This window comes from Seriola dumerili, unplaced genomic scaffold, assembly GCF_002260705.1.
Source record: "Seriola dumerili isolate Sdu_G_001 unplaced genomic scaffold, Sdu_1.0 BDQW01000258.1, whole genome shotgun sequence".
Classification (NCBI taxonomy): Eukaryota; Metazoa; Chordata; class Actinopteri; order Carangiformes; family Carangidae; genus Seriola; species Seriola dumerili.
In genome coordinates this window covers 2,257,370-2,274,928 of record NW_019174513.1, presented here as the reverse complement: position 1 = coordinate 2,274,928, position 17,559 = coordinate 2,257,370, and the positions used below count along the sequence as shown (strand labels likewise).

Genomic DNA, 17,559 nt, shown 5'->3' with positions numbered 1-17,559 from the left:
TACGTTTCAAAGCAGATTATGGCACAAAAGAGAAAAGATAATGTTTCATATTATGTTGAAAAAGGCCATAAAAGTTATAATCCTTAAAATTTTTATTATTTTCAATCCCCTTTGATGCTATGCATACTTGGCATTTTTTCTTGAACTAGCCATTCAGTGTACAGTATATACGACTTGTAATTACCTCTCTATATTGTGATTACTATCGGTAATGGTGGAGTTCGCCTTTTCTCCACTGTTCTGAAATAATCTAAACATAGGGGATTGACAGAAAACACTGCATAGTCAGCTTTACTGTGTGTGATTTCATTAGTGATAGAAGCTCCCCTGTTCTACTATACAAGGATAGAAATAAAGTTTGCATTTGGGTCTCATTACAGTTTATTGACTGAAGAGTAGATATTAAATTTCAGTACAGTACCTCAATCTTTCCATTTACAACATACAGAAATAAAGACAAGTCTATATCTATCGAACACACAGAAACACAAGGAAGAAATATATCTAAATCAGTTGAATATTATTTAAGATGCAAAGGGGTAGGGAGTTGACAATGCTGTATGCAGGGATATACGAGGCTTAACATGTTAATATGCTGCATAAATGTAAAAAACAAAAATAATTACAGACTGTTGTCAAATAGGCCTGCAGAGGGACGGCCTATTTGCATTCAGTCCACTGATTATATCTGGTGAAAAAGCTCAAAGTGCCCACATCATTACATTTGATTTTACTTCATTTTCATCAAGAGCATTCAAAAGCCCATTTACATTCATGCCGTATTCACACTGTGGTTCTCTTTCACTTGCTCTCTCTTTTTCCTTATCTCCATCTACTCCTCTTTCCCCCCTCCTTTCATTTTTTTTTCTTTTTCTCTGTCTCTCCTTTCTTCAGTCTGTCTTTCATGTCACTCCTTTAGCAGGGGTTGCAGAGGGAGGGCTGATGGCTTCCCTTTCTGACGCCCTTGCTGTGGTTTTCCTGCAGCTGTTGGTCTGCGATAAAGAGACGAGAGAGGAGAAGTTTTCACACTAATTATGACACAATAATGAAGTGCTCGGTAAAAGGCACAGTATAAATGAAGGTCAAACAGTCATTAATATAAAATGAATAGAGTCTATTAGAAAGCATCTGTAAAGTGAACAGAGATTACTGGGGAAGGGGTAAAGGGATTTTTTTTTTATTAGATAGAAGCAAGTTAAGAACATTTACCGGTTACACTGGCAGAACTGGTTGGGTCTCAGTGACTGTCGGCCATTCTTCATCCTCTGTAATTTTTTCTGTAGTGGAAAAAAATAAATTATAAGATTTTTGTTTGCTATAGAAACCCATGCTCCTTCATCCTCTCGACAAAGCAGCATTTGGAGAGGCCCAAGATGATTTTCTTCACTTACCTTCCTTCTTCTAATCTTCTTGCACAATACAATGACAAACACTACCAGGAGAACCACAACCAGGCAGCCAACTCCAACTGCAACCCACATCCACCAACTGAGCTTACCAAAACCGGACCCAGACTGATGGTTATTACCGCCTGGTTGAGTAAAGAAAACAGATTTGCAGAAAGCAAGGATAATGAGCCAATGACATATCCAGTGAAGAGTCACTTTCAGCAGCCCTGGTCACAGTCAGAAGGTTTACACAAAAAAAAACACAAGTAATACGCACATTTGAGGCAGGGTGACTTAGGGTTGTCCTTTGAGCTTTGGGTCGGGGATGATCTAGGTGCTTCAGTGGCAGGCTCTGAAAGCAAAAACACAGCACATCTTGCTTTTCCCATTGACCACATGGGTAGCTTTTGTAGTGGTAAGAAGAATATACAACTTCTTTGGTTGAAGCTGCAGTGTCATACCTTTAACTTCAACTTCTAGGTTCTCACTGTACAGCTTCCCGCCATGGGAAAACATACACTCCCAGGTCCCATCATCTGAGAGGGCTACATGACTAAGAATAACTTTCGCTTGCTTTAGCACTTTATTTCCACCTGGCCTCTTCCATTCGACTTCAGGGCTTTTCTCCAGACCGTTTACATCACATTGGAGGATAACAGTGCTACCTGCCTGGAAACTGTCAGGGGAGGTGGCCGAAACTGACACAGAAAGAGACAACAGAATTTATTATTTATTTTTTTAATGAATTCTTCAAAAGTTATTTACTAAATTTGCTTGCTATTATTGTTGGTGAAACTGAGCTATGACAGTAAACTTTTTGTTCTGAACCAACATAATCTGAACCATTGCTCATTTTAAGTTTTTCCTCTGTTTTCCAATTCACTTCAAAGACTATTTTCAAATGCTGGTGTATTTTTAATACACATTAATCTAACATTAATCTAATTGGGTGTAAGAATATCCATCTAAAACAATACAATGATTCCCATTAAGTACATAAGTATTTACTGTGCACTTTCCTTTCTCTGATCAACAACTCTAATTGTCTTGATGAGGTAAATCCCACGCAATGCTAAATATTTTTCTTTGCAAATACAGTGTTGTTTGGATCTGATGCTGACCTGAAACCACAAGAAGTGTGTGCTCAACAGATTTCCCGCCTGCCATGCAAGTGAACTTTCCGGCATCTTCTCTCTTCACCCCAGTGATCTCGAGGTCCTTCCCAGACTTCAGCTTTGACCTCAAATTAACGGCAGCTGGACCTAATGCAGAGAATACATGTAGTGTAAACAGCAACAATGGTGATTATAAAAGGATACTTTGCTCTATTATGTGTTTTTATGACTACCTTTGGTATGAAAGCCGGACTTTGAATTAACATAAAAAATCCGATCATTTCCATGCAACCATGACAGGTCTCCCCTTGGGGTGCTGGGTCCACAGTCCAATGTGACACTCTGCCCTGGTCTTGTTTGGATCACTTCACCTGCAGCAGAGAGTGCACTGAGCACTGAAGAGAGAGGATCACATTCATGAAGCACACTTCATTTAGTATCATATATTCACAGGAGGACACCACAAGCTCTGTGTATTAATTAAGTTAAGGACAAACTGATGATTTTGGATTATATTATAATTACTTTGCATTCGAGACTCATATTGTGAATGTCAGGTTTAAGGACAATTTATCAGGTTGAATTCAGGGAATTTGTGGGTATTTGGAACGAGTAAAACAACAATAACAGATATTTTCCCAGGTAGATTAAAAAAAAAAGTCTTGTAAATATAAGAGACGTATTTAGATCTAAGTGACAAGCAAGTCATAAACCCTTTACTGTAAAAGTTATGTAGAGTAATTTTTCAGAAATAAAACTCACCAAACCCCAACCACACAATGATCTTCATTCTGAATGGTGGATCTAAAAATAACAGACACAAATGAACATTTCTATCAAGATTAAATCAGTAAAGAAAAACACAATTTACACGGTAGTTCATGGTGTGAAAGCGTTTCATAGAAATACCACACACGGCTTCTGTTTGAGATGAATACCTCACAAAGAACCATGTGATCATTAACCACCAAGACATCGCGGTACTTCCTTCCTCTTTCTATCTCTTATATAAAAATATATAAAATTTGCTTCATATACTTGAAAATGAAACAAATCACTGGGAAAATTCCAGCATGTGTTTTGTATCTTTTGAGTTTAATTAAAACGATGAACAACTCATGTTAAGATCCTTCGACGTAGACCTGTTGCAAAGGTATGTGATCGTTCATCAGAAGTAAGAAGTTTGCTCCACAGAATCATTGCTTTTTTAAAAGTTATTACCAATAGGGAAACTGAATCAAAGAAATGATCATAAAAATTCTGACAAGCTATTCACCACTCTTTGTCTCTCTCTATATGTCTTCATACATTTCATAATTTTCAGAGGTTTAAGAATTCATTTCAGGAAGGTGAAATATTTATATTTATTTGAACAATTTCTCATTTTCATTTTAAAACCACAAATTATATCTTTCTATTTTAGTCACTTCTGAAAATCACAATAATTATAATCAGGCCAGATAATTTGTCACAGAAATGGAAACAAAATTATTTTTTAAGTCTCTTTTAACATGGTGTAAGTATATTTCACATCACTGACTGAACAATAGATGTAAACTGAAAGCATCTTTAACCCCTACAATCGGATATGCACACTAAAGGTCTAGAGACAGAGTTTATGCAGCATGTCAAGTTGCTGCATCCGTCATTAAGTTAAAGTTGAACTTCAGTACGAACAAAGCAAAAAATAGTTTCAGAATGCTCACAATGAATCCAATAATTTCATTTAACAATATAAAGCTTGATTTCATAATTTAGTTTGAGATCTTACCTGAATTTTGAGGCAGTATAGCGACTTTCGTGCTGTTATTGGAGGCCAAAATGTTTCCTCATCCTCTCTGTGCTTCACTTCATCAAACTCAAGAGAGCAAGGATACAAAACTGTAGAAGGCGGAAGACATCTAAAGAGAAACCTGCTCTTTGGAAAGTTGTAGGCCAATGCAAACCCCAGCTCTGTGGGGTTTGCTCTTTGTGTACACACCTTCTTGCAAACTAGGTCTAGGATTTTGTTTCCGTGTGCAGCTGAGGAAAGCTCTGTACATTGGCTTAAAACTACTTAATTACAAATAACCAAAACTACACAAGCTTGATATGTTAATCTCACCAATATGTAGACTGGTCAACTTTTTAATCATGTCGAAACGAAAAGATGGGGAAAAAAAAGAAAAGAAATGAGAGTGGGCGAGCTGAAGCAGGAAAACCCACACCATAATGCATTTATAAAAAAAAAAACGGCAGAATGACAGAAGGACAATTCTTTATTTGTCACAGCAGAAGTAACAAAGGATTTGTTTGCAAAATAAAAACAGAATAAAACAAAAAATATCACCCAGATATCACCCTCACCAAACTTTTAACAAAAAACAAGTTGATTTGGTGTTTTGACTTTTTTTTATTTCCTTTTTGTGACACACATTTGTACTGTTATTTATCGCTTGACTTATTGACATTTCCTCGTATTGTTGATGTTGAACTGTTTTTTACGTCCTCACTGAAACAGGCAGAGGAGGAGGAGGTGGTGTCTGACTTAGGTGAGGACACCAAGCTGCAGCCACCCAATAGAAGAAGAGGGGGCTAGAAGCAATAATTTGATGGGGAGGGGCAGTGGCTACTGACGGCAGTAGAAATCAATAATCAGGACATGGATTAATGGTGACAGTTAAGCAACCCTTTTAATATGGAGTGAATAGACTTAGTAACCACAGTCCTGGGGCTTGTTTCATGAGGCAGGTTTTCTGAATTATCTGGAAACATTTGCTGAATAAAACCTAGAAAAAGCCTTTTAACCGATCTCAGGTGGTTCTCAGTTTTACTCAGCAAAAATGTCTTGGTAAATTATAGAATCAGTGGAGCAAAAGACACACCCCCACCCCCACCCCAACACCTCATCTGTACACACCTGCACCGATTTATTTCACTGTGTATATATGCAATCTGAGAGACTTATTTACACTTTTGTCAGTTGTGAAGCGTGCCAGGGCATTTGTAAGAGCTTGGTGGGGTGCGACTATGAATGCTGTCGTTGCGTGTTTGTGGTAGCGTCCACATTTCTCTTCCTTCACCCCAAGTGTAAAGCTCCTTTGTCTCATTCAGCCACTCTCCGATAGAAGTAGAGGTATCCCAAGTCTTTGGGAGGTTTCTCTGAAGCACACACCTTCTGATCGTTGAAGATGACCCACCTAAGAAACAGAGAGGATACACTGTTCACAAAGAGTCGTTTGATAACACCTGCTATTACCAAATAACTAACAGCATAACATTAGAGGACATAATGGCACTTTCCTGTGTTCAAAGAAGGATCCACAAGAACAGATGGAAATATGAAATAAATCTTTTTTCGTCTTAAGTGGATATAAACCACTTAAACCTTGGTTTTATGACAGGTTAATACTTTACACTACGTTCACATCAGCAGCTGTGGAAAAGTTTACTGTTCAGACCAGATCTGGAGTATGGTGCCCCCTGCTGAGGCACCATAAAACCAGCTACTCCTTTACAATATAATCAGTATGACTCTTTTAAGAAATTTCCTCTGTCATACTGGATGAATGAACAACTGGTTAGGATATAATATGTGCTTCTGGCCTTTATATACAACATGTTGTGACTTAAAGCTAGAAACCCAAGTGCAGAAAAACACTCACTGCTGATCCTTCTTGATGTGACAGACATAGTGGCCGCACATCGTGCTTGTCCCCATGTGACTGATGAATGCAAACAGCTCGTACTCTGGATAGAGGAGAGAAAACATGAGTTCAAAAATATAATATATAACATATAATATATATTATAAAATATTAAATCAAAAAATGATAAGTAGAAGAACATAAGACTTTAAATAGAAGATGGTAGTGCTGCTGTCCACATTTCATGTTTCTGATCACATCCCTGCTACTAATTTGTGAGGACACAATCTGAGGTAATGATCATTCTGAATGTCTCCTCTCTCTTGGACTCACTGCCTGGTCCGTCTCTGACACGGGGCCCAGGAGGAGGCTCCCGGCCCTCGCTCTCTGCGGCTGAGCGGCCTCCTTCAGACACATCCATGGACTCTAGGTCATCCAGATGGGAGAAGATCCAGTCCACTGCCCGGTCCAGGACATTACTCTGAGAAACAAACACCAGTTAAGAGTAATATCTGCAAATAGAGGTTTTGGTCAAATATAAGCTTTATGAGGAGTTCTGTTTTGATTATTGTTTAAGTATTTTATAAGTGAGAGGGCCAAAGACAGCTGATGCCATTTCTTCAGAGACTGACCGATTGTAGAAACTACAAAATACACTGAATGGATCGTCATAATTTTTGACACAACATTATGTCGTGATTGGGTTGTGATACTTTAATAAAGAATATATATATATATATTCAATATATGAGTTCACTCCTATAAGAAGGCAAATATTTGATAACGTTATAATAGTGACTGTCAGCAACAGTAGTCAACAGGGTAGTTTCTCAATATAAGAAGCGAAGTCAACATGAGACTGATACTGTAGCTAAGAAGGGGACAACAGCACAGAAACAGAAAACTTAGCTTACCTTGATCATCTGGGGTGGAGGTTTGAGGTTCACCCAAACTGGCACCTGAAGCTCTTTCCTCAACTAGTTCTCTTGTGCAAAACAAGTGACACGCCGACAAATACGTGGCAACAATATTTCTAGATGTCGTGACCAAGATCTACAGGTAAAAAACGACATTTGACTAACCTAAATTGAGCTTACGCAAGTATCTGTCACTGCTTTAGTAAAAGCTAAAAGGCCAACAGAAATTTTGAATTGGTCATCGGGTGCTTTCTGACTATTTTGTCCACTACTCTCATTCTTCAGCAGGTTTGTTCTGTCCCACAGTGTAGTCAGTTTTTCTGTTTCAAACTTCTTAAACTAATATCTGTCCATTTTATTTGGATATGTAGGCAAAACCATGGTAGCCAATGTAAATTATTAATCACAACCAAAGAAATCTTGGAGATACACACACTAAAATCTAACTCATATCAGTCGGCTTAGCTGGATGCAAGTTTAAGTGAAATCCTGCTACTAATTTTGTTGAGGTACAAAAACAACCAATGGGTAGTCTCCCTGAGAATGATGAAAACTTGGCTACATTACAGTTTGAATTAAAAGAGGCAGCTGTGCTTGTATTGGCACAGTTATACTTTTAGCTTAGTGGCCTGTGAAATTAGTCAAACCCCCATCTCTAGCTGGAAGGAATTTGATTCTAACCGTGGCTCGAAGTGCTTTGGTTGCTTGGTCTCGGCTGAAGCCCATGGAGACGATGGTTGCCAGGTGTTCCTCAGACAGGCTCTCGGTGGGAGTGGTCACAGAGCTGCAGCCTGGCAACACCAGGGGGGCTGAGAAGTCTGCAGCCAATCAGAAAGAGGAGAATATGAGGACTGAGAAGAGCAGTCAGACAGATGCTGATGATGTTTTCTGGTGAATTCCCACTGCTCTACACACCTGGGTCATCCATATGGCCCATGATCCAATTCATGGCAGCATCGATTCCAGTGTTCCCTGTGTAGTACACCGCTTTCCTGCAGGCCTCCAGTGGGAATCCCATTTCACATAACTGGGACACAGTGGAGTCATCGAGGACGGGAGCTAAGATTGTGTTGAGAGGAAAGAGTTGAATTACTTGGATGTACTTTGTGAAAAATGTATTTTGTATTTTTTTGCTGGTTTTCATTTTTTTGTATAAACTGTTTATTTACAGAAGGAAAAAACATTGCTCTTCTTGTTGTTTTGCTCCCTGTGCATTTCCTTAATATTAACAAAGGTTTAAAAGAAATTAACAAAAGGCAAAATGGCATAAAGAAAATATATAGAAACATCAACTCATATACTACAAAAAAAGAACCCTTAAAATATGGCTTCTATAATTTAAAATGGAACTCAAATCACCTCATATAATGTAAAAGTAAACAAATAATAAGGCAACAGAAGGACTCATGAAAACCGAAAAGGCAGAAAAGAAGAAAAGAAGGAAACAAGGGCCGACAAATAAGAGTGTCACAGAGGAAGAAAAAGTGCAGAAATGACAGACAGACTGACACAGCAGTGGGGAGTAGAGTGAGTCGTCCTCCTCGTTGCCATGGGAACCCAGGATACCTTTAACCTCCACATCTGGGGTCATGAGTGGGGGCGGGGCCACCTCTGGGAGAAGCTCCTCCCCTGGCTGCTGGCCGGTTGCACATAGTGCGCTCAGGTCCAGAGTATCAGGAACGTCGATACTCACATCTGCATGGAATCAAAAATTATACAGCACTCAAAACTACTTTCACCGCAGCTCAAATGTTTGTTTTTTCTGAATTATTATTAGTTTATTGTTGCCAGTGTTCATTATAAATAATATGTAAAACAAGTTCATTGTTATCCTGTATCAGGACATTTCAGGATACACTATTAAACTTAACCCTATTCACACATACAGACCTTAACTGAAGATGTTACAGGATGCTTTTCATTGCAAAGCTGGACCTTAAAAAAAAGATGTTGGCGCCATCTAGCATTGCTCAAAGACAAAAAAGTCACCCAGTGGCACAATGTAGGGAAGTTGACTAAAACTCTATGCAAATGTGTTCTAACAAGCAGAGTCAACAACCTGGAGAACCATTCACAGTTGTTTTGATTTCTCCGGGAAATTAAATCAGAGTTGTTTCTTACTCCACCCAACTATATAAAAGTAAAACAAAAAGGAGGAAAAGCTTATCATCGCCATTAACAGCTTCCCAATTCTCTGCAATTTAACTTTAACGAGCTACTGGGACTTGAATAAGAAAGACTATGTGTGTTAACACATGGCTGAGGAAATCACCTAATTTGTCGTGCACCAGTTTAGTGGAAATAGGAAAAAATTCAATCGGAGCACAGTATGTAAATTTCCATCCCAACACTAAACACAACCACAAGCTCGGGGCTTGTGAGAGAGTCAAGGGACAGCCTGTCACTTTGACTCCATATGTCTTAATGGGGGGTAATGCCATGGCCAGTTATCAAACTTAGATTTCTTGAGACTAATGTTGCTAATTTTAGTTGAACCATTTCATGTAGCTTTGAGCATCAGTACTTGCTCCGATTATTCACACTGATTTGCACTGATGTAGAGCGGTGACCCAAGTGGAAGCATGTAAGACGCTCTGGAGTATATATAGTGCATTGATGACAGTATAAACACTGACAAATGACAGTGAGCCTCTATAACATGAATTTCTGCACGTGTTTCAGGAGACGCTACAGACTATACCGAGGCCTAGTTTGTCCAACTGTCAGGAATATACAAATTTGTGTACAGTAAGAAAGATATCTATTTCTGCAACAAAAACATTTAATAATATATTTTGCTCACCCAGTTTCTTGGGCACCCAGTCAAGGCCAAAGGTAAACTTCTTAATCTGGATAACCAGGTGGTCAGGGAAAGAGGCAAAGCGGGTTGTTCTGACAAATGAGACAACAGCTGATATTAATAAATACATCTAAAAATTGGTTCCAATTAATCTCTTTGAGTCGTGTAAATGGCTGTCTCTCTTCATACTTGGTAGCAGTAGTCTTGGCCTGTACAGCAGAGCTCCAGAAGTCTGTGAGGATCTCTGGTTCACTGAGGGCCGCCATGCAAGCTGTGAAGGGGATTTGTGCACGCACTGTAGGAGCTGATGAGTCCCCCTCCTCACGCCGGCGCTCTGCCTCCTGGAGCTCTTCTGTTACAGAAATATGTGAATAGTTGAAAAACTATTTTAAAAAAACTTGCACACCAAGTTCTGTGTAAAACCACAAAATTGTTAAATAACAAGTATTAACATAACCCAGAATACAAAACAAATGCACATGAGTCTATAAATGTAAATTTTGTTTTTTTGTTTTTTTGTATTACATAGGATCAAGTCTCACACTTACTGAACCCTTATCTGAACACCTAACAACAGAGTTAGACTGACATTGGCCAGGCTGACATATCAGCCCATATTAGCTTACTGGAGATAAATAAGAGATATAGCTGTATGTGTCAGCTGTTTATTATCACTCTGTGCAGAAATACTAAATATATGTTTAAGGTCATTCAGACGGTGTTTCCATTACATTTTTTGTCCATACTGAAGCACTGACAAGTTTATTTTTCTAACTGTAAAATGCTCCACTCAGTACAAATCTTAGTCAAAACTCTTTAATGACAAAATTTAAGATATCCTTACCAGATCTGTTCATGTTATACAAACATACTGATATATCATTATTAGATTTTTAAAAAACCTCAAATATCCATCGTTATACCTCAAATACTACCACTTGTGCTTTTTATAGCTGATTAACAAATGCAACAAAGGTAGTTTAGTTTATCATTTGACTCTTCGGCTCTCTTCACATGATCAGTGGAAGAATTGCTCTGCACTGGCATGAGCAACTGCTTTGCTGTGGAGAGAGTGAAGGGCTGCTTAACCTGGTCGTAGCACTGCACTACCTGGGGTATTAAGTGCCGTTTGGATTTTATGCTTTGTCGCTGCCCTCAAACGCAGTCAGTTTCAACTTTTGACATTGTTTGTTATCACCTTTCAATGAGCAACGAATGAGTGACCCCTTCCAGACTGACCACTTCTCATCGGGAGAATAAGTGATTCTTTATCAAAATGAGAATTAAACTAAAATTAAAATTCAGAAATAAGTCTTTACTTGTTTCACTGTTTTTCAATTTTATCTGTGCTTTCCTGCTACCTGGCACATGTTGGTGATGTAACCCAATGCTAGCCTTTGCCTCTGCCCTGTGCTCTGCGCCCCACCATGCAGTGGACATTGCTCATTATATGTAGATCTGGAGAGTGTATCCTGTCAGCCCATCACCTGTGTTGGTAGCCTGGTCCATGGGCACAGGCAGCTGAACGATGTAATCTACCCGCTGCGTGTACTTGGCTTTCTGTGATTGCTGACACACAATCCTCTCCTCCACCAGGAACCTGAAGGCTTCAGATGGGTTAGGCCCAGAGCGACAGTTTCTCTGTGGGTAAAAAGAAATAATGATACAAGAGAAAAGCTGGGGACCAAAAAGAGAAGCAGAGGCTGTGAGTGTTACTTTACCTCCACCATGTTTATGAAGTGCAATAAAAACTCCTGAGCATCCTGTTGTCGATTGGTGGAGAACTCTGGGTGGCCCCGCCCAACAAGTGCTTTAAACATTCGTGGTGCTATGCCAATTTGGTCTCCCTGCAAACAAAGCATGAACAGTCTGATTTATCAATGGCAAGAGCTAATATTAGGTAGACCACATTCTCACACATTTCTGCGAGTAAATCCCAAGTGTATCATGGATATCAGTGAAAACTAAGACTTTGTAAATCCACTGTGACTGATCGCTTCCCTTACCCTGGGTTCAGATGCACCATTTTCATCTCCAGGGTCTAGTGCTGGTTTGGAATACTCTCCTGACAACAGACCGTAGCCGAGCTTGGCTCTGCGATAAACAAACAAAGCTGACATCACTGCACATCCAACAATATACCAGCGTTTCACACAGGAGGAGGATTTGGATGTAGGCCTAGATGTATTTCTGGATTTCAAATAACATGGTGGAATGTCTAATCACAGAGAAGACTTTCTTATCTCTGCTGGGAATAAAAAAAGTTTTTGTACTGCAACAAAAGCAAAGACTGTTTAGAATCAGGCTGCATACACATCACCCCCACCAGATTTCATTTTTTAAGTGAAAACATAAGATTACTGTGTAAAACATGTTACTGCCCTAAACCTGGCTGTTTGTGCAACATTAAATTTCAATGGCAGCTAAAAAAAAGTGTCAAGTTACATGGGCAACGTAGACTGTACCAGACTAAGGTTTCACTTTTGTTTTCACAATGAAAGCCTCTGTCAGTTTAGACGAGACACAGTAGGAGCAAAGCTCTTTTCTCCTGAAACATAATAGAGCTAAATGACTCAAGGCCAAGTGTCAATATAAGTCTGTCTAAACCCTAGCAATATGAATGGAGTATTTCAATTCAGGAGGATAATAAACACATCTGAACTTAACATGAATGTTCCTGCCAGACCACTGAAGGGTGTTTGTGGACATCCAATGGTAAAATAACAGAACATTATGGAGAGACACTCACACTTGGGTTTTGAAGTCCTGGGTGGGGTCACTTGGAGCTTCATCAATGATCTTGTCGATGTTAGAAACGTACCTGGAAGGCATGAATACAAAATTTGTATGACACTAATTCTCTGCATTCAGTATCTTACTTTTAATGCTGGATTGAAATGTTTAGAGGAATTTCCAAGAAATTAGTAATAACTAATTCACCTCTACTATAATGATGCACATGATCACAATATTTTCACTGCCTGCCATAAGAATCAACATTGTTCTTTACTACTGAAAATGACAGGTTCAACATATCAAATGAAAGGGACAGGTTGGATGGGGGCAATGAGAAAAAAAAAAAAAGAAAAAAAAAAAAAGAGGGCACTGACTTGCTCTGGAAGTCTGGAACAGTGAAGAGCACTTGCATGACCGAGTTGAGGTAGCAGCTGTTGCCCAGGTTCTTCATGCCCGTCAGCCCGGGGCCAAAAAGGGGACGCAGAGTGGTCCCCGATTCCTGGATCACCTCCCACTCCCCCACACGCTGGTTCACAGCAATCTCCAGCTCTGTCATAGTCCGCTCAGTCTGAGAGCAGAGAAGTCAAAGGTATAAGGGAATGAAGGATGCAAATGAATTTTTTTCACAGTAGCCTTCACTCGTAAAGTTTTGAGAATGATGAGTAAAATTATCCAATACAAAGTAGTAATGACAGCAGGCAGACGAGCAAGAAACGACAAAACACATCATCACTGCACTAAGTGCTGCACTTTGTCTTCTGCTCCATTGTAGCAAAATTCCTCCACCCCCTGTCTGTGCAACATCATTAAGTGTGTGCAGCAATACATTAGCAAGACAAGAAACAACAATTCAGTACACAGTGAGCGGTAAAGAGATCAGACTCTGACAACTGTAACAGTCTGCACTCTGAGAAAAGCAGGTGGCAAAGAAATGAATGGCAGCAGGAAATCAGAGAAGAAACAGGTTTTGAGGAAAATATCTGAAACTGGGGAAAGTAGGTGGATATGGTGATGGGTATGCCATTAAAGTCAAGCACACAAGAAGCGATGCGACTGCATTATCATAGTCCATCAGTCATAATAGGATAACAATACATCATATACGCATACATTGGCAGTGTGCTGCTAAGAAAAAATGATCACGAAAGTTGACTAATTATGAATTGAATGAATTTTCTGTGATTTAAATTTTTTAACCGCTGTTGGCTCTCTATCAGTGCAGATGAATTTTTGACCCCTTAGTAATAAAATGTAATCATTGTCTGCTCTATGAGGCAGAGCCAGCCATAACTGTCTGGATGTCAGCCAACAAGAAAAGAATCTAATATCTCTGACTTAATTTATAACGCTCCAATTGCAAAGCAGAGGCCTGAGCAGTACTTCCGTCTACAAGAACTTGATCCAATTTTTAACATAGTATACCAGTAGGAAAAATTGGCAGATGTGATATTTACAATGTTCAATGAGAGAATAATAAAACAAAACAAAACAGTCTGCTTCCACTCAAAACAGCAGAAAAGCAAGAACTTACCTTCTCCATGGTCATCATGTCGATCCCAAAGTGAGCTAGGTGCTCTGGTAACTTGGAATCCAGCACCATGTCATCCTCATCATAGGAATACACATCTGGAAACACAAAACAGTGATGGAAATCAAAGGCAATGAAGCACTAAACTTCAGATAAATGGACAAACTATATATAGGTCAACAATGTCTAGTGATGGAGACTCCCCAGAGGTCACATATTATGTTCTCGATATTTTAACATTTTAACCACAGGAAAAAAAGAAGAAAAAAAGGTCATGCCATTTGCTTACCTGCTCCATCGGGAGTGATGGTTCCGAGTTTGACAGCGAGTGGGTATCCGGTCTCTTGGAAGTGAAGAAGGGCGTGATTGTTGCCCCCAGAGCCATCAAAATACCTGCGACCACACAGCACTTTGCCGTCTGTCAGGTTCATCCAAATATTCTCCTGGAGGTCACACACCTCACACCGCCAGCCACTAAAATGGAGAAAAGAAAAGTAAAATAAACCCTCCACATGTTGTGAAATATTGCTTTTTAAGATCTTGCAGGTTTTGAATAATAGAATATCATAGGAGACACAACAGCATTATTAAAGTAATGTAACAATGGATCAACAGATCCTAAATGCAAATGTGTTCTTACTTGGACTTCACTTAATTTAATACACCATTGCAACTACTAGGGTTTTTTTTTTTTTAACAGCATGTAGGGATAGCTATTGTATTTGCAGGTTTGCACATCCTTTCATCAATTTTGAGTGAAATATAGAAGCAGCTTTGTTCATGAAGTCACTAATCTAGATAAGATAACACTTTAATGATCCTCAGGCGGGGAAATTTGGATCTATGAGGAACTGTATGGTAGGTTTATTTTAGGAACAGTTGGGACCTCATGTCTCACCTGGGAGGGATCTTGACTCCATTGTCAAGCTGTTTAAGGTCAGCGGCATGCCTGGACTCCTGTCTCACCTCTCCGTCCCATTGTTGAACTTGTAAGGTATGAGACACTGAGTCAGCTGCCATTATACCCGCCATTGACAGGGACACCTTAAGGGATGGCAAATGAAACAGGAACAAATTAGACCTGACTAACAACTCATGAAACTTCTGAACTATTTTATCACTGAGGTTAACAAAGTCTATTACACACATATCCTTGTGTATTCCCATTTTTTAGAATTAAGGGATATATCGACAAGATGCTGTATGAAGACTAAAATGTCAAAGATCTGTGAAGATTGCCTATGTTTGCAGCAAGCCTCTGTGCTATGTGCTTTTTACTGTGTTTTCATTTTATGACAATGTCATGTTTGGTACTGTGAAACTGTATCGTAAAAAATGTAATTTGTAAAGTAGTATATTACCATTGTGATAACCCTGATAGAGCATTAACAGAATAATAACATTTCTCTTGCTAGGAAACAGCTACGATATCTCACCCGCTCTCTCACAACGTCAGGCATGGTAGTAAGGTCATCTGATGCCACTTCCTGTCTGTCAGGTAAAATGACCACCTTTACATCCTCTTCATACTGCTCCTGCTCCACATCAAAACCTCCTTCAATCCCTGGACAAAGCAGAAACAAGTGGGGAGACGGACACAGGTCAGCCTCAAAATAGGACTGCTGGATATAATGTGATTGTGTAAATACTCTTTCATGCACTCACCTATGGCCAGTCTGGTGGGCTTTTTCTTAGGTGGGTGTCCAGATCCAGAGTTATTGTCATCTTCCTTCTGTGAGAATAACTTAAAGTATCAGTGGGTGTTGAGATTTGTTCACTGTTTATGGAAAGAGATTATGCTGATAATGTCAAAACATAATTTACATATGTGTCAATGGGGTTGTGGAATTTACCACAGTTTTAAGAAAAGAAAATCAGAGAGTATAATTAAGTGACCACCTTAGCCTTACGAGTCCGGGTGATGTGCAGGTAAGCCCTCTGGCCAGACCGAGCATTGTGCCTGTCCACATACTGACTCCCAAAGCCCAGGAAACTGTTCATGCACACATACAGGCCTCCTTCACTCTCCTGTAAAGAAGACACAAGCAATGTTCAACGCTTCAACCTGTCCTCGTCTCTTTCTATCGTGACACATCACTTGGAAGTTTAAGTTGGGGGCATTGTGGGTGACAGCATCAGCTGCTATTTTTTTTTTTAGCGAACTAGCTCCACAATCAGCCTGCTAATGTTTGCAATTCATCTTAGCACTGGTTTAATGTTATCTAAATCCACGAGGATCTTCAGCTGTAATGGCTGAGATATTATGGGTTGAGTTACGTTAAAAACAACCTTGAACAGTCCTGCAACAGTTGTGACCATAAAGACCACCAAGTCAGCTTGCTAGCTAGTTTGACAGCATACCCGGTTACACTAGCTAGCTAACAAGCTAGAGCAGCTAAGTTTCCATTACAGTGCATTATTAGCTTAGCTTGGTGCTAGCTTGCTAGTTAGTTGAAACAGTAAAATCTAGGAAGCCAGTGCGTTAAAGTAGGACAGCGCTGACATAACGTCACATTAGATAAAAACAGGAGATAGTGAGAGCGAGGGAGAAATGAAACAACACTGTTTATTAGCTGACGTTAAGATTTGTAAAGGGAAGATGGCTCACCGGCGAGGAAAATGACAAGGCGCATTCGTCTTTGTGGACGCGGTCCCCGGGCTTCGGAACCCGAATTGTGGACAAAACCGACATCAAAACCTCACCAACATCCGCCATGACAAGCGAGCTAGTTTTGCCTTTCAGTGGGACACTTGCTCCTCTGAGTTTGGACCCCCAGCCTCTTAATTCCCCGGCTCGGAAGAGTGCCCGTTGTCTAGCCCGTCCTCTGGTGTCTGTGTTCGGCTGAATGAATCATGAGATGCTGCCTTGTGTTGAGCGAAGGCCGTACGAACTGTGTTGCCTGCACGCCGACGGGCTGCGCCTCGGTACCGTAATCTGTAGAGTATCTGCACCTGTCGTGATTTTGTAATGCAGTGAATTTACATCCCCATCGCATCAATCGAGAAAAAAATAGTTGGTAAAATATCATATCAGTAAAATCATTCTTTTACATTAATGCGCAAATAATGATAATCTATTGATACAAGATATAATAGTATAACACTCAGGGGGCATTTTCTTCTCTGAGCAGATTACTTCAAGTACATTTTCCAGTAACATGCTTATATTTAAGTCACTTTTTCAGTGCAGACCTTTACTTGTAACACAAGACTTTGTTATTAGTACTCTCACTTAAGTACAGGATCTGAATACTTCCTCCACCAGAGAAGAATAGATGCAATTCCCACTGGTTCTCTTTATTTTTTAAGGATACTCTCAAAGAGACTAACGTTGTGAGTTTTATGCACATCTTTATTGGGGATACTGATATGCAGAGCCAGTCAAAATTAAAGAATTATCCTTTAGGGTTTAACATTGAATTTACCATGTAAAAGAAATGTTAGAAAGA

At 39.6% G+C, this 17,559-nt stretch overlaps 2 protein-coding genes across 5 annotated transcripts; both read right to left on the bottom strand.

Annotated features, from left to right (window-relative positions):
• Positions 1-375: 375 nt before the first annotated feature.
• LOC111230086 (T-cell surface glycoprotein CD4-like) lies at positions 376-4,428 on the bottom strand. Its single transcript, XM_022756663.1, has 9 exons — positions 4,275-4,428; positions 3,266-3,307; positions 2,737-2,898; positions 2,510-2,650; positions 1,850-2,086; positions 1,666-1,740; positions 1,392-1,531; positions 1,210-1,277; positions 376-992 (listed from the first exon to the last, which is right to left on the bottom strand). Exons 2-9 carry the CDS (start codon positions 3,291-3,293, stop codon positions 908-910), a joined length of 936 nt encoding a protein of 311 aa, XP_022612384.1. The 5' UTR covers positions 3,294-3,307; positions 4,275-4,428; the 3' UTR covers positions 376-907.
• A 946-nt stretch (positions 4,429-5,374) lies between these two features.
• usp5 (ubiquitin specific peptidase 5) lies at positions 5,375-17,003 on the bottom strand. 4 transcript variants are annotated; one of them, XM_022756587.1, is made up of 20 exons: positions 16,719-17,003; positions 16,010-16,138; positions 15,776-15,854; positions 15,547-15,674; positions 15,009-15,154; positions 14,400-14,584; positions 14,114-14,208; positions 12,957-13,150; positions 12,596-12,667; positions 11,853-11,940; positions 11,568-11,693; positions 11,334-11,487; positions 10,036-10,198; positions 9,850-9,938; positions 8,556-8,741; positions 7,962-8,105; positions 7,728-7,864; positions 6,463-6,610; positions 6,148-6,232; positions 5,375-5,682 (listed from the first exon to the last, which is right to left on the bottom strand). In XM_022756587.1, the coding sequence occupies exons 1-20, from the start codon at positions 16,824-16,826 to the stop codon at positions 5,589-5,591; spliced, it is 2,550 nt and encodes an 849-aa protein (XP_022612308.1). In that variant the 5' UTR covers positions 16,827-17,003; the 3' UTR covers positions 5,375-5,588. The 4 variants fall into 4 exon arrangements, with proteins under 4 accessions (XP_022612308.1, XP_022612310.1, XP_022612309.1 ...); XM_022756589.1 differs by having other exon boundaries at positions 8,613-8,741; positions 16,719-17,002; XM_022756588.1 differs by having other exon boundaries at positions 15,776-15,842; positions 16,719-17,002.
• Between the last annotated feature and the right edge of the window lie 556 nt (positions 17,004-17,559).